This window comes from Gossypium hirsutum, chromosome D13 (genome assembly GCF_007990345.1).
Source record: "Gossypium hirsutum isolate 1008001.06 chromosome D13, Gossypium_hirsutum_v2.1, whole genome shotgun sequence".
NCBI classification, from domain to species: domain Eukaryota; kingdom Viridiplantae; phylum Streptophyta; class Magnoliopsida; order Malvales; family Malvaceae; genus Gossypium; species Gossypium hirsutum.
In genome coordinates this window covers 51,027,304-51,044,708 of record NC_053449.1, presented here as the reverse complement: position 1 = coordinate 51,044,708, position 17,405 = coordinate 51,027,304, and the positions used below count along the sequence as shown (strand labels likewise).

Here is a 17,405-nt window from a genome sequence, read left to right as displayed (position 1 = left end):
GCTAACTAACACCACCGCACCACATCTTTCAGACAATATCTCCTAAGTGTAAGTAAGTATAAGTTAACAAGTTCAATCTTCCACACAAAATCTCCCAAGTGTAAGTAAGTATAAGTTAACAAGTTCAGGTATCTTCATATATATATATATATTTACCTTTGTTGATATTATCAGGATTATTGAGTCAGAGAGTAATGATACAAAAATTGAGTGATCAAAATGTAAACTTATAATCTTATTAATAGTTTAGTAACAAACTTGTAACTTTCTGAAATTGAGTGATCAAATTGTAAATTTACTTGTCCCCACATCTGACTAACGCAACTTTCAAATAATTTAGTGATTAGTTTGTAACTTTTTAAATTTGAATGACCAAAGTATAAATTTATTAATAGTGGAGTGACCTTAGGTGTAATTGATCTAAATGAAAAAGGCATTCAAACTCATGTATGGTAAAATTAGGGATATGAAGAGGAGACAAATAAATGGTAAAGGTTTAGGGTTGCTACTACAATAATAAAGCAACTTTTTAAGATCTGTGCTGCCTCTTTTGACCATTCCTTTTTCTTTTACAAATCAGATGTGTTTTTAATCATTTATGTTGGAGTTTGTAACCTGGAAGGATTTATTCCAAAGATTTCCCCCTTTTCAATTCGCTTTTCTCAATTGACAAATTTGGCCAATAATGTTTACATGTTTTATCAAAATAGTCCTAATTGTATTTTTGAGTCTTTTTGACCATCAACCTTTATTCTTTTTTTTTCAAATTGTTTTTTTTAACAGATTTGATGAAAGTACCGTTACAAAATTTAACGGGATGGTGTGAAATTTCATATGTGGAATATTTTTAATGAGATATAATTTATTACTTAGATAACCCAATAAAATAATTACACGTGGAAAATAATAAAATAAATAAATAATTTATGAAGTTAAAAAAAAACTCTTAATTTAAAGAAAACAAATTTGATTATCTAAAAAAAGGTTTCAAAATAAATGCATACATTCAGTATTTTCAGTTTGATTTATTAATTATGTTTTTGAAACCTCTCAGTAAACAAACGTATACATTCATTTTGAATCATTTTTTTAGATAATTAAGTTTTAAAAGTTAATTTTTATTTTCATGTATGATTTATTTATTTTATTTTTATTGGGTTACTTAAGTAATAGCTTACACCTCATTAAAAATATCCCACATCATCCGGTTAACTTTTCTAACGGTGTTTTCATCAAATCTGTTAAAAAAAAGTAAAAAATATAATCAAGACCAATTTAACAAAAACAATCTTGATGAGTAAATGGAAATTGATTGTTTTCAATCACATGAAGCAAATGGTTGCAAAAATGTATACATGTTTTAGTAATATTGTGGATCCCTCAAAGTCATGTGTCATAGCTGGGCACTTCAATATTTTAATAAAAAAATCGTTGATGTATATTCATATTTAAATTAAATCAATCATGGCAATCACCTTCTACATTTATTTTCTTAGCTGAATGTTGCCTTTTACTCTTATCTCCTTTAACTGCATTTAATGGTTTATTTATATTTTGATACTTATAGCTTAGCCATAATAATTTATTTTGACTCATTAAATAATAATCATTTTAAAATTTTATCTCCATTACTTTAAACAAAATTTCTAATTCCGTCCTTAATTTAACTCAAATATCATAATCATAACATAAAAACCGAACCTGTAGATGTGAGCTTGACCTATTTTTTATTATTATTTTCTAAAATTCCATTTTATATAAAATTACCAATTTAATTATTTTCATGTCTCAGTAGAATTTAGGTGTGTTAGGTTGAGAGGTAACCCATATCAGTTTATGAGCAACTCTCATAAATCAACATCTACTTCCATTTTTTTTTGGCAAAATTATTTACTTTCTGAATTTAAATTTTAAAATAATTTAGATTAAAGTTTGTACCATTAAGCTTAATATTATCTTTTTGTTACATCTAATACTTTGCTTCCATCTTTTAAACATTTTTATTTTGCTTTTACATCTTTATTTTAAACGTTTTATGCAATAAGATATCTCTAATTAAGTTGGTGTTATGAGTCAATCATATATCGATTTGATTATGAAAATTCCGATAATGTTATTTCTTAATTAAAATAAATTATATTATTTGAGTGTACATAAATATTTTTATTTTCACAAAAATCAATAAAAATATGCATATAAGTAATTGAAAATATATATATATATAAATATTTACTGCAGGATAAATTAAAGAGTAAATTATTTATTTTTATTAAAAATTTTATTGTTAAAAATTGATATTTATATGTTATCATGAGATACATATGGCATACTGCAGTTTGCGTGTAAAAATTAATTAATTTATTTTTTAAAATAAAAAATAAAAGGTATTTATAGTAGTTTTATCTAGTATGAATGTATGTATATCACTGTTATCCAATCAATTAAGAGTATTAATGTCTATATATAAAATAAAAATATACACTCCGTATATAATTCCATTCCATATATGTTTTTTTCAACTTTCAGAAACCTCTCTTCCTAGACCTCAAACCTCAAACCTCAGATTCTTTCTTTGAAATTCCACTCAAAGAATCTTAGCCACATTTTCATTGCTGTTTTTCTCTTTTATTCCTTGCTCCAAAGAAACCATGTAACTGAAGAGATGTATGGTTATTTTTTCTTTGTATATTGATATAGATACGCTTTAAAGTTGATGTTTTTGGTTTATTTCTTCATCAATGTATTTCATTTTACCTTTTCCATCGGAAACAAATTCTGGGTCTTTTTCGTATCTGGGCAACGTTTCATGTTTTTCATGGGTTAAAACTTTTCTGGGTCGTTCTTTTTTCTTGCTTTGTACTCTGTCTGTTTGGTTGGTGTGAAAGCTTGGGAAAAAGAAACTGTTATCTGAAAGGAAAGTGGAGATACTTGTTGGTTTACTCAAGCTTTTCGTTTTCTTGAATCTCTTTTGGAGTTTGTAAACTTTTTCTTTTTTTTTTCTTTGTAGCCAAACAGATCAATTAGTAATTCTTGTCCCATAATCCATAATCAACTGAAAGTTTCAGTTTTTTATTCATAAACGTATAATTAATAAGTTTCTGAATGATGCTAACCAGATCAAGTATATGTGCTTCACAAGCTTTAGTCAAAATTTCTTTTTTCTTTTCAATATGTGAATCTTTTAGGAAAAGACTATTCAGATAGAAGGCTGAAAATTTGTTCATGTATCTCAATTTTGACTTTTATTTCATTTGCTATATCAAAAACTGACATTGAAGTTCTAAACTTGACCTTCTAGATTCGGTAAAATTAACGTTCTTTGACTCAGTATTGTGTTACAGTTTTTTTTTTTTTTGTCAAATTGTTGATGGTTTAGAAGTGGCTTAGTTTGACCCCAGAATTGTATTTGCAGTTGTTTCAATGGATTCCAGGCCTGAATAGCAAATAACAAAAGAGAAAGTGGAGATGAGGGGGGAGTCATCTGGTTTGATTATTGGGATTTCTATAGGAGTGGTAATTGGTGTGCTTTTAGCTATTTCTGCATTGTTTTGTATTAGATATCATAGAAGGAGATCCCAGATAGGAAACAGCAGTTCCAGGAGAGCTTCAACTATTCCTATAAGGGCTAATGGAGCTGATTCTTGTACTATATTATCCAATTCAACTATCGGTCCCGATTCACCTGTGAAATCTGGAAGAAATGGAATGTCTGTGTGGATTGAAGGGTTTAGAAGGAGTAATGTTGTCTCTGCGTCTGGAATACTTGAATATTCGTACAAGTATGTTTCTTCAAAACTTCTTGAATTATGCATCACAATGGTTTGTTTTGATTGGTATTTGCAAATATTTTTCTTTATTTTTATATGTGATTATGATTCAACAGTGCTGAGTTGGTGATTGGATTATGTTGTTTTCCATTTGAAGGATTAATGATAGGCAATGGAAAATTATTTTTGTACTTCACTATGGAATCTAATTTGCTTAATTTGATTGCTTAGTTTTATATATGATATCATGATATGAACTTTTCAAGGTTCTCCAGCTCTGGAATCTGTGAAGTAGTTTGTTTTCAGTAAATGAGGGCATTCTGGATGAGACAATAACTGGATTATCGCATTTCAATATCTTTTTAATATCACAGAATTAGTATCTCGAAAATCATTCTAATGGCTTGAAATTAAGAATATGTTTGAGCACCTAATCCTTTATTCATGTTATAGCAAACTAGTCCCAGAGTTGGATGGTTTATGGCTTGAATATCTGAAAATTGATTTTTCCATGATCTTTTCTCTTTGCTAATCCGTTGATGGCATTACTCGTACAGAGATTTGCAAAAAGCAACCTATAATTTTACAACACTAATAGGACAAGGAGCTTTTGGTCCAGTTTATAAAGCTCAGATGTCAACTGGTGAGACTGTCGCTGTAAAAGTGCTTGCTACTGATTCTAAGCAAGGGGAGAAAGAGTTCCAGACAGAGGTAGCGATGGTTAATAGTTAATATTTCACTCTCATTGGCATCTTTCAATGGCAAGATATATCTATTCTGTATTAAAAATTGCAGAAGCATTTGTACAATAGTATTATTATTGGCTTTTACAAGATACTTCCACTTTAGCATCTTTTTGTTGTTACCATCACCCATCATGCTTTCTAGTTTCTTATGAACTAAATACAAGTCGCCATCTGAGGAAGAATATTAGTACTAACATCTATTTCCATTCTTTCTATAAGAAAAAAACCAGAAGAGAAGCAGACTAGGGATTGATGATAGTTACAGGGTTTTTCTTTTAGGTGAATAAGGTAAATGAAACAGTGATGCATGGAACATCATATTGAATTGAAAAAATCCTCATCAAATGCATTTGAATTTTGACCACATGAAATCCAGGGAAAACTTGCTTAGTCAATTATAATCATGCACAACCCTTTACCCAACTTATTTTTTGCCCTTTTTAATGTGCCTTTATTGCTGGCATTTCTGTGTGTATGTGTGCTTTTTGTCCCTTTTTTGTACTTTTCTGCAATTTCAAACTCGTTTAATGTTTCACCCTCAAAACGTTTCAGGTTATGTTGTTAGGAAGGTTGCATCATAGAAACCTTGTAAATTTGGTTGGATATTGCGCAGAAAAGGGTCAGCATATGCTTGTCTATGTATATATGAGTAAAGGCAGCTTGGCTTCTCATTTGTACAGTAAGTTGTCTCAATTTTCGATAGAAGATCAGTATATTTTTTATGAATGACCAGAACTGAAATATTGTATTATAGACTTGTGTATAGGCTGATTTTGCTCTTCTCTCAGTTAACCTTGTTTTTGTGGATCTTTGGCATTCAATATTTTCTGTCACTTGTATTTTCTGCTCTTCTTCCTGTTGAATTTATGTGCTCCACTTTACTAAAACAAAAGTTCATCTTTTTGTGTTTAGTTCGTCAATTCATTGATTATCATTCCAATGCTAAAAACTGTGTTAATGAGCTGGCCAACCTTGCTAGTTGTACACTGTCATTACTGCGAATGCTTTACATGCTTAGATTATGCAAATAAGTGACATGGTTAAAACAAGTATGCATAACAATCAATTTGTTGCCTGCACTTTGATAATTCAAGCATGTGCCCAATTAGAAACAGCCTCCCGTCTTTGTGCAGGTGAAAATCATGAACCTCTGAGCTGGAATTTGAGGGTTTATATCGCTTTAGATGTAGCAAGGGGCTTGGAATATCTTCATGATGGGGTAATATTTCTTCTTATTCAGACTATAGATGGACCTGTCTGTGTTTGCAGGCATGTATCTGCAGATTCATGTGCATGCATTTTATGCTTCTCGACTTCGTATGCATTTATAAATTTATTCATATTTCTTTTTCAGGCAGTTCCTCCTGTAATACACCGCGACATCAAGTCATCCAATATCCTGTTGGACCAGTCCATGAGAGCTAGGGTATGTTCTTCGTGCTTGTTATATATTTCATGGAAATCTGTTGAAAATCTATTTGTTTTTGCTTGGGTAAACCTTTGATGTTACAACTAACTTTTAGTTTCTGAAATATTGTTATATTTATGCACATTAACGAAATATATATGGTTTAATCTTATGGGACTGTCATTTCAAGCAGGTAGCTGATTTTGGGCTTTCAAGAGAAGAGATGGTAGACAAACATGCAGCTAACATACGAGGAACTTTCGGATATCTTGATCCAGAGTATATATCAACAAGGACCTTTACGAAGAAAAGTGATGTTTATAGCTTTGGGGTATTGCTATTTGAACTCATAGCTGGCAGAAACCCTTTACAGGGTCTCATGGAATATGTTGAGCTAGTAAGATCTCTCTTTCACTTTCTCTCGTATAACTTGATTCTTTTATGTTCTGAATATAATAATGATACGACAAGCAGGCAGCTATGAGTACCGAAGAGAAAGATGGGTGGGAGGAAATTGCGGATTCCCGATTGGACGGGAAATTCGACGTGCAAAAGCTCAATGAAGTAGCAGCTCTTGCATATAAATGTGTCAACCGTGTTCCTAAAAAACGGCCTTCGATGAGGGACATTGTGCAAGTGCTAACACGAATCCTCAAAACAAGACACATCAAGAAGCATCAGATGTCTTTATCTGTCGCCACTGCAGGTGAGGTCCCGGTTGACCTAGAGCAAGGAGAAACTAAGATTCCGATAACCGTACACCAGAGAGACGAGTCCATGGATAGTGCAACTGACACATTCGAAATGTAGTCAGCATTTCATAAATTGTTAAAAATTGTCACGGTTTGATTTTTGCCATGTGACATAATTCGGATGTAAAGGAGCTAAAGCAGACGCCAGGTTTGATGATAGCATTTGAGTTGTGTTTAGGGTTAAAAAACCATCGTTTTGTAATTTGGTGTAACATATATAGGTTTTTTCCTTCATTTTTCTGATTTAATTTTGTATACTGATACCTTAGAAATGAAATTATAAATCATGTCTTTTGAAAAGTGTTTTTATTTTTTATTATTATATAAATTTCAAACTAATATTAATATAATTAAAAGCCCAATTTAATACCTCACATACTCAATTAATCATTTGGTAAGTGTAAAGAGGAAATATGACCAATGTTAACATTATGATTGAAGTATTGAATATGAATGTGTAAAATATAATTTAATATTGATAATTCCTCTTATGGATGCACCAAAGTCCAAAACAAAATACAGCCCATAAACCCAAGGCTTGATCCAAAAGAAAACCTAGCTACCTACTTAGCGGTAAAAATTAATTATCCTCATCATATTTTATAATTCACATCAACATATATTTGTTTCAATTCACTGGATATCGCTTGATAAGTATCATATCGAGTTATTAGGATTTATGCATAGTTTATGAATAAATAAATATTTAAATATGATTATTTTATATTTTTTTCAGACTGTTTTTAATGGTTTTTGCATTTAAATTAAAATGACTAAACAAATTTTGATTAATTGGTTACCTAAAATTTGACTAATATTAAGCTGCATTATATAGTTAAATTGTAATGCAAAAAATAAAATTATATTAGTAAGTAAACTAAATTGTGCAGAGTCTATGGGTCAATTGAACAAATGTCTCATGTTAGAACTATTATGTGGTCTTTAAGTTCAATTGGGGAGATAATTTGTCTTAGCTATTAGAGTTTGTTGAAAAAATAGATTTTTTGGAAGCTTTGAGGCATATTCTCGATTAGTAAAGGTTGAGATTTGAATCATAAAATTATGATTTTATATTCTACCCCATGAGACCTTTTCAACGGTATATCATATGCTCAAAATAGTTGAGTGATGAATGAGAAATTGATACTCAAAGTAAGCCACTTGTGAATTATGTTGACGAAAATGGAAAGCTTAGTCCCACATTGGTTAGATATCAAGTGTGGAATATGTTTATATATATAAACCAACTTATTAATTATTAAATGACTAAACTAATGCTCTTATTTGTGTGCAGGGAGGTGTAGATCCAAACTTACTGGGGTTAGGAGCTCACTTACATGGTGTGAAATGTTTGGGTTTGTGGTTATTTTAGTCCTATATGTTATCTTATTTTTCCTCAACAGAGCTTATCTGTTTGGGGCCTTGACTACCAGTCAGATTTCTACCTACCTACGAGTACAAAATTTCAATCATTTGATTACCAATTCTTGTTTTTCCAGATTTTCATATATATATATATTGTTCTAGTTCGATCTTGTGATTTAAATAAATATTTTATATTACTGTTTATTTCACTAACGTGTGTACAACAGAGTTATATTGACTCCCAAAAATAAAGTTATAGATATGATTGTTTTGACCGACAATATATCAAATATGACTCAAGTTTTATTTATCCTAGATCCTTTTATGAATTAATTCATACATTATGTGACTTATCTAAATCCTGAGTAAGTGGACGACTATGTGTGTATGACTCGTGTACTTCGATATTATCAAAACATGTGCTCACAAGATAATGGGTTGAAACTTAGTATGTTACGTACATGGCTTATGTAACACCCTACATTTGACTCGAAAGTCAATCGGACACAAGACGCCATATTTGTTGCTGAAACAACTCAAACCAATCATAAATGCATAAACTTTTGCTTCAAACATGAGATAAACGAAATGTTTCAATTAAAAGTCATTACAAGTGTTAAATGAACTCAAATAGGCCCACATATAATAAACATGTAATGCCATGTTTCAAGACATACTTCCCCTATTTTTGCTATTTCAACTTTGAAGTTTGAAGTCTCGAGACCTTAGTGCCTATGTCTTGAGGAAATAAACCACGTCTCGAGACATTGTGTTCAATATTTGAACTTTTACACCACGTTTGGTTCATTGAATGGAATAGGGTGGGAATGACACAAATCATTGATTGGAATAAGGTAGGAATGGAATAAATATTTATAATAACATTACACTGTTTGGTTGGTTGAATTAAGTGGCAGATCCAGAAATACGACTTAGGGGGACAAACTTATATTAGCATTGTCGACTATGTAAATTTCTAAAGGGTTTGGGGCACAAAATTTAAATTTTTAAGGGTTTAATGTAATAAAATTCATCTTAAAAGGGGTGCTATGTAAATTTTTAAAAGCTAGGGGGTGGTGGCCCCCACCTGCCCCATTGTATCTGCCAATGGTTGAATTATTAGTAAAGAGCATACAAGTGAAACAAGGCATAGCAAGTCACATATATGGACAAAAAAAGTAAATGGTAAATAGAGAATTAACACTAAAAAGAGTGGAAAAACATTTCCAAAACATAAAAAAAAATAGTAGTTTTAGTAGTGGACCCGAGTCAACAATAAGAAAAACATAAAAAAAATTAAATGACTAACCGCATAAAAATCAACCAAAACCAACATAAAAAAAATAACTTTCTATTGGAATTAACAATGAGAAAAATATAAAAAAAATGAAACTATCACATTTTGCAAATCATTACCAAAAGTAATCAACCATGACAAATAGTAGTTTCAGTAATGGATCTCATTATAAATAAATTTCTACAGCAAATAAGTTGTTTCACTAATTTTGAAGCATGACAACAACATATAACTAACTAGCATCACAATAATATTGAACTTTTATGTGTAAACTGATTTCCCAAATTCTACTAATAAAACTATCGAGACATCTAAATACGTCTTTCCCATTAAGAAATGGCACACTGGTAGGTTGAGGGTATATCCCTCAACTGATGAAAATGCCAGTATCAAGACCCTGTAAAGCTCAAAACTTGTATTAACTCTACAATACTTAAGAAATAAGACAAAAAAGGATGAAAAAATATGAAAGAAACTGTGGAAGTTCTAATTTTTACTCCCAAATTTGGCTTTTTCAAGAAGATTTTCCCTTTATTTTTATAAAGAATAAAATTTTTTAATATTATTTTTAATACTATAAAAATATTGGAGGGCCTACTTCATTTTTTGGGAGGGCCATAGTATGGGGGAAATTGAAAAGTCTTAAACCTTAGGGGGGAAATGAAAAGTCTTAGACCTTGGAGGGGCCATGGCCCCCTAGGTCTCTTAATGGCTTCGCCACTATGGTGAATACACAACCAAACATGTTAGTTTTGATATTTTCTGTCTTGGGACATGCACTTAGAAATGCATGAATCACATGGAAATGTTCTTAAAGTTTAAAAACATGTTCTTGACGTCTCAAGATGCAAGCCTAAAATTTTAGAAAATAAACATTTCAAGTCATGCAAACATGTTCTTAAATGTCTCTAAACAATACCAACATGCAATCAATTCATGTCAAAACAAGTTAAAAACATGCAATTTCAAAGCTATTAACACTTTAGATCAAGAAGTCACTAGGTAAGTAAAATGGGAATTGTAACAACAAGCATCTAGCATGAGAAATCACATTAAATATCCATTATAAAGATGGTCAACAATCCCCAAATATTACCGAAACATACCAGATATGTCAATCATCTCAAAACAACATAGAAATTAGTTTAAAGACATGAAAAATCCATTTAGTGATTTAAGTACATTCCAATGACCAAAAGTTTGAAAAGAAAAATTACAAAACTCAAGAGATGAGTTGAAACTTGATCCTTGGATGCAAATAAATGTCCAAAAAAATCAAGTTATACATGTTATCTACGTACAGAAAAAACATCCTCACATTGAGCTTCTATAAGCTCAATGGTGCTGACCAAACCAATTCCATAACATATATCCAATAAGAATTAAATGTGCTACAATATTACCATAACATCAATTAAAACATGCTTAAAATAATCTATCACACCCTCACTTGGTGAACTGGTATGTTTGGAAGGTTGTACTGGTGAAACCACCTAAGTCACAAGATTTAGACTGGTTGGCGTTGGCGAATTCCCTAGCGAAGTATTTCGTTGAGTTCACCAAGCTTGCGGACTCTCATTTCGTAGTTGGCGAGTTCTTTGTTTGGCGGATCCTCCCGCTAATAAGTCTACCACTTGTGTTTTGTGTTACTGTAAACGTATTAGTTATGTTAGAAAGCATAGTGAGTGAGACACATATAAGTCATGTAGCATCCTAGTGGAGGCAACATGTTAATAACTAGGACACCTGAAGAACCTTGTAGGATGTGATTAATTAATAGAAATGTGAGTGCATGAGTATTGATTAGAGAACCTACTTAGAGTGGGATTTGGATTAGAGTTTACTATAAATAGGACAACCCGATAGTGGAGAGAAGAATTTTATTTTCATCTTCTTTACACACCTTCGTTATCATCGAAGAAAAACTCAAAAGTGTTCTTCATTATTAACGGAGGAACTGATCATTAAGCTTGTCGAAGCTACCTTCTTTAAGTTGTCTACTGGTAAACTCTTAAATCCTTCTTTGAGTTTTTACCAGAAAATAATATGTAGTTGTATGAGCTATTCATTAGGGTTTTTATCTAAAATACTGGACATGAAGAAAACTTCATTCTGGAAATTGTTTGCATGTTTTCTAATTTTTACTATTATGTTGAATTTCAATTGTTTTTGTATTTAAAAGTGTTATTTGATTTTTTTAGCTAAAGAAACTGGAGAAGGTCCTAGTACAAAGGGAAAAAAATTTATCGATAGATAAAACCCTATGTGAAGGTTTCTGGTGAGTTCCTTTGTACTCTGTGTTTGTTAATTGTATCAACATGTTTAGACTATCCTACTATTTACTTAGGTGAGTTGTCCTAACTTCTGCATTAAGGTCGATGTCCTAGGGTGGAAGCACTTATACCGAGGGGTCATCAACCTATACCAGTTGGCAATCCAGTGTAAAATTTGTCGAGCATATGGGGTATAGAGGAACTGATGACTTACTCTTTACGATCGAGTCCAGAGAGGGTACATTGAACCCTTTGGTTAAAGATGACAATGAATGTGCAGTTGAAGAAGAAGATGCAGTCAAGGAAGAAGGGGCAACAGATGTTGTTGACAGAACAAAGTCAATCTCTAATCCAATTAGACAGTACGATTAAAATGGTTTGGAAGTAGTACTTTTTTTTAACCAGAATAGGTTCTAATTGAACCAAAACTTTACAATTCTGACGATGATAGTTCGGACAATGCTCCAGATTTAAATCTATGATTCAGGGCATATGAACCTTTACCCCACATGACCAACATCGACATTTTCACCAATGGTGGTTTAGAGTTTTGACAGCTCTCGCACAGAACACCTGGCCATGCAAACTCATTGTTAAATGTCTAGGTACTGGAAGTTGGCATGGAGTACCCCGGTAAAGATTTTTTTCTTGCTGCACTGAAGCGGTACAACTTCAAGAATGGCTTGAACTATCATATTATAAAATTTCATTCAGAGAAATTCGAGAGAAAGTGTGCAATGAGCGATGGGAGGTGTAAATGGAAAATCATAGCATTTTTTCAAAAGAAGACGAGCTTGTGGATGATAAAGAAGTATTATGTTCCACATACTTGTGTTGCAGCAGGTGTGCAATGTGATCACCCAATTTTCTAACATAATGTAACTTGATCAGGGTCTTCGTTTTTTCTAAATACATAACTTTAAATCGTAATTTGTAGGTGTAAGTCAGGACCATCCGAGGCTAGACTTTTACTTGATATCTAACATAATTCTACCTATGGTGAAAGTGAGTCCCAATATTCTCATCCTTGTGTTAATTGACAACATCCTTAGCCAGTATGATTACACGCCATCGTACTATAAGACATAGGTCACAAAACAAAAGGTTATGGATAAGTTGCATTACGGCTAGAACAGGTTGTACAATGATTTGTGGAAATGGTGTCAAGTACTTGATTGGTATGTACCAGGTTTCGTAACCAATTTGGAAACACACCTAGCATACTTTAGCGATCGTCTAGTCATTAGGAAAAAATAGAAAAGGGTTTTCGTCTACCTCCCAAGCATATGGCAGGCTTATAGGGCGCTGGTCTCCACCGATTCTTTTGGACATTTGATCAATACAAGAAAGCTTTTTGACACTGCAAGAATTTGGTGCAAATTGACAGCACTTGGCTATATGGGAGGTATGAGCATCGATTGTTGATTGTTGTTGCCCAGGATGGTAATCGAAGATTCTGCCGATTGCATTTACAATAACTCCCTCTGAAAAGACAGATGGCTGGGATTTCTTCCTTAGCTGATTGTGCCATCATGTTTTCCTGCTACTCGACATATGTGTCATATTCAAAAGAGGAATCAGAATCTTGACCGCTATTAAACGGCATGGTAGCCTTTGGGATCGCACCTACCATAGGTATTGTATAAGGCATGTCAGCTTTAACTACCTCTTAGAATGACCTTCAAAAAGTGAACGAGATTAATGCATTGACATGAGTACATAATTTTCACTATTTCTGCAATCATGCTAAACCATATATAGAGTATATTGTTTGCATTCATGGGTATATTTTTCTCGATAGGGTACGAGCTCGTCCAACATCATTTCCATGAGATGTTGGATAACTTCCACCCGTCAACAACACTGGTGAAAACTACCTCACCAATATACCATTCATACAGTGGATGCAATCGTATGACGAGGGTATATGGTACGTGATATGAGCACGCCTGAGGCACCCGCAAATTCAACTTTCGGTCCTCTCAAGCTCCCTAAAGGCCCCATAACTCGAGCCCGAGCCAAACAACTCCAAGAAGCTGTTTTAGCTTTATTGATTCAATTTTGGACTGAGGCTCAGCTCGATGAAGATGGAAAAGCTTGGGTCAATGTTTTAGAGAAACCTTGCACCTTAGTGCAAGCTGATTTCAGCTCAGTTCAGCTCACATGAGCTTACTTTAGCTCGTTTGAGCTTGGTTTAAGTTTATTTCAACTCATTTATTTTAATGTTTGAATAAATTAAGTATTTTATTAACTTAGTTTAAATTACTACAGCTCATAATTATGTCTTGACTTATTACATGTTTTAAATGTGTCTTAGCTGAATTTAATATGTCTTGTTCAAGACTTTATTAAATTTGTCTAATTTAATTTATGTGTTAATTAGTGTGTCTAAATTATATTAATGTTTGATTCAACTAAATTTTATGTGATTTAATTTTGGTTCATGTGTTTTTGTAGGTGAGCCGAATTTGGAGAGTAATTAAACAAGGTTCATGCATGTTAGGTTCAATGTATAGGACGGTGCATGTAAGGCCTCTTTCAATGAATGGTGGCTGATCCATTTGGCTCTCCAATGCACCTATTCGGCCAAAAGGTGTCCAGCAACTTAAAGCCCAAGCTTGGCCAATTGTCTTCCCAAGGCAACATTTAAGCCATTCACGCCTTAATTTGACCAATTAGCTTCTATACATGCATGGGTGGAGTCATGAACTTCCAAGGGGGGAAATAATACCTTATTCCAGCACATTGAATGAATAATGCGCATGCACAAATGGGATGACAAATTTACAAAGGTGCATGCTACCTTTCATGAACCAGCCCATCATCAAAGCTTCAATTAAGGCCTTGGCTGAACCTAGACAAGTGCTTTGCACTCTTCAAGCTTCCAAATTCATCCAAGTTCATTTGCTTAAGCATGAAGCTGCCTCTTGAAGTCCCATTCAGCCAAATCTTGCTCCAGCTCTTTAATGGTTTATTCTAGATAATTCTAGCTCTTAGGCATTAAGCTTCTGAATTTGTCCATTCGGCTACCTCTAGCTAAGTAGTATAAATAGTTAGCTGATTTCAGTTGTAAAGGACTTTTGGTTAGACAATTGAACTTTGACAAAAATTTTATGAACATTTTACTCTAGAGTGAGTTTACCTCATCTTTTATTTCGTACAAGTCTTATTTGACTTATCCAGTGTTGCTAGTGGCGTCTTTCAACTTGTTTTGAACTTATCACCGTAATTGGTGTGGCGTTCATCCTACTATTCCCATTCGACCACCTTAACCATATAAGAACTGGGGTGACACTTTATTTTGTTTTGAATCGTTCTTGCGTTAAGTTCACTTTCCATTTCCATCTTCCAAATTTCGTATCCCACTTTAAGCCATATAAGTCCTGGGGAAATACTCTTTATAGTATTGAATCGTTCTTGAAGCTTAAGTTCACATATCCGTTCCATCATTCTATCCAATATTTACTTTTTTTTCATTCTTAAACCGAACCTACTATCCCTTATAAACCTACCATCACCTCAGCCAACTTTAAAACCATTTTTGAAAACTTCCACAACCCTTAGCCTAAATTATCCCTTTCAACAACTCAATCTTCTCATCATTGACGAACGGGAAAACTAAAGTGACTCGAATCTACATCATCGAGCCGGATCGTATCATTTGGTATCAGAGTTAGAAAATAATGAGCGTTGAAGATTGAATCAAGCCGGAGTAGGTTCGTAGAAAAAAATTTCAAGTTGTAATTTATTTTCTCTTGTATTCAACATATTATTGTATTGAAATATAAAAAAAATTAAAAAAATACAAAATTATAAAAAAAAGAAGAAGAAAAAAATATACGAGTAAAAAAATATAAAAAAGGTGTTGAAAGTTTGTGACTGTTTTTCATTTATTTCTACTCCGATCATCAAGTTCCTCCTCTTACCATTATTTTCCCAACACTAACACCACACTCAAACCCTAAATTTTCTTTTGGTTCAACCTACCTACACCTGAAACATCTCATCATTTGAAACCAATTTGAAACTGACCCCGAAGCAAGCAAATAGGTCTTTTGAGACGAAATATGAAATTGTGAGACGAGGTCGAGTGAAAAAAGGCAAAGAGAGTGTAAGGTGTAAAAGAGTGCTAAGAAAAGCCTTAAAACGAGTGTAAACACGAGAGTGAGTGATAATCATTATTTTCTTTCCAAGTGTCCTTGTGAGATTTTTTTTGGTGAGGTATTTAATTTTCTGCTTTTGTTCTTTTAACATTTCTTCTTTTCAGTAAATAATCATGTCTCGAGAAGAATTTTCAGCCGATGAATTTTAATATTTGTTGAAAGAAATGGAGAACACGCTCGACCAAAAAATTAAGCCTATTCAAGATAAGCTAGAACCTCAAGCAACATCCCGACGGAAGTAAATCCCACCAAGTCGAAAAACGGAATCACGATCATCACGATGACACATTTTTTATGACTATTCGAGAAGAGATTCTTATTAGGATTCCTAATCGTCAAAGAATTCAAGACTTAGAGGAGAAATCTTCGAGTTTGAAATCTTTCGAGGTGACGAACGAGAAAGTACGAGTTATTCTTCGTATGCCTCAAATAAGTCCTTTCTGGAGAATCATTCACGAAGACTTGATCGAGATACCTATGAGAATACTTCCTCTTTCTTTGAGCAAAACACTTATCTTTTTTATTCTTTTGTATCATCCTCATGTTGTAATGAAAAAGAAAAAGAGATTGTAAAAGAGGAAAAAAAATTGAAAGAGAGAAAAGAATCGAAAAAGATTGTGAAAAAGAAAACAAAAAAGAAAGTGAAAATGAAAGTGGGAGTGAGAAAAAGAAAGACGAAATTGAGATTGAACAAAATTGTGTAGAGAAAATTGAAAAAGAAAAAGAAACGAGAGAAAAAGAGACAAGCAAATAAGAAAAAGTGAGGAATCTGTTTACTAACCCAGATATGAAATTGTCTCGTTGTGTTTCTTTTCAGGTTTCTGAAAGATCAAAAACTAATTTTCAACTTCAATACCTTCCTGACGAGCAACGCTTTCGCATGACCGAAGAAAGTAAGGTTAAAGATGAAATCACACCACACGAGCCCAAAGGTAAGCGAGGTAAGGAAATTTTAACAACCGAGTCACGACAATCATGTTTGAAAGTTATCAATAACATTTTTGGTGACTTAGTTTTTAAAAGATTCCCTTATCTTCATCTGATTAGTTTCTATTCCTTAATTGTGGTTAATGAACTCGTTCCAAAAAAAAGTACAATGAGTTTTACTCTTAATTGGCCTTGTGAAGTAAACTTTATTGATGTTGTTCGGTCTGATCGACAAACCATGAATTTAATCTTGCGTGATAATGATTTTTCACGAAAAACACATAATTTGTTTGAATATGATATTAACGTGTACCCACTAAAGTTTTTTGTGAAATTTTTGAATTTGTGCAAATCTATTTCGATGATGGGAAAGAGTTTTGGTTGTTTGTTCTTGTGTATGCAAAAATCCTTCCGGTTTGACATATTTGATTTACTAAACCCTTTGCTACACTTTAGCATAAGTAATCAAACTCATGTTTTTAAACCCGGAATATGTTTTGATTCATTTTGCGGGAAAAACCAGCATCTTAAAGTTTGTGCAAATAATTTCTATTTGTTTGATACTTGGTTTTTGAATAAGGAAACGAGGATTGACAAATTTGATTCCAATTTAAATTTGTTCCTTACTCTTAATTGGCCTTGTGAAGTAAACTTTATTGATGTTGTTCGGTCTGATCGACAAACCATGAATTTAATCTTGCATGATA

At 32.7% G+C, this 17,405-nt stretch overlaps 1 protein-coding gene across 2 annotated transcripts; it reads left to right on the top strand.

Annotated features, from left to right (window-relative positions):
- The first annotated feature begins 2,492 nt into the window (after positions 1-2,492).
- On the top strand, positions 2,493-6,973 carry LOC107920593 (calcium/calmodulin-regulated receptor-like kinase 1). 2 transcript variants are annotated; one of them, XM_016850379.2, is made up of 8 exons: positions 2,493-2,664; positions 3,413-3,779; positions 4,325-4,478; positions 5,066-5,192; positions 5,647-5,732; positions 5,868-5,939; positions 6,115-6,318; positions 6,396-6,973. In XM_016850379.2, exons 2-8 carry the CDS (start codon positions 3,466-3,468, stop codon positions 6,729-6,731), a joined length of 1,293 nt encoding a protein of 430 aa, XP_016705868.1. In that variant the 5' UTR covers positions 2,493-2,664; positions 3,413-3,465; the 3' UTR covers positions 6,732-6,973. The 2 variants fall into 2 exon arrangements, with proteins under 2 accessions (XP_016705868.1, XP_016705869.1); XM_016850380.2 differs by having other exon boundaries at positions 2,657-3,303.
- The last annotated feature ends 10,432 nt before the right edge of the window (positions 6,974-17,405 follow it).

Coding starts and splice junctions, on each gene's coding strand:
- LOC107920593 (XM_016850379.2), top strand. CDS start 3,466: ATGAGGGGGGAGTCATCTGGTTTGATTATTGGGATTTCTATAGGAGTG. Junction 4,479..5,065: donor AGAAAGAGTTCCAGACAGAG/GTAGCGATGGTT, acceptor AAAACGTTTCAG/GTTATGTTGTTAGGAAGGTT. Junction 5,733..5,867: donor TGGAATATCTTCATGATGGG/GTAATATTTCTT, acceptor TTTCTTTTTCAG/GCAGTTCCTCCTGTAATACA.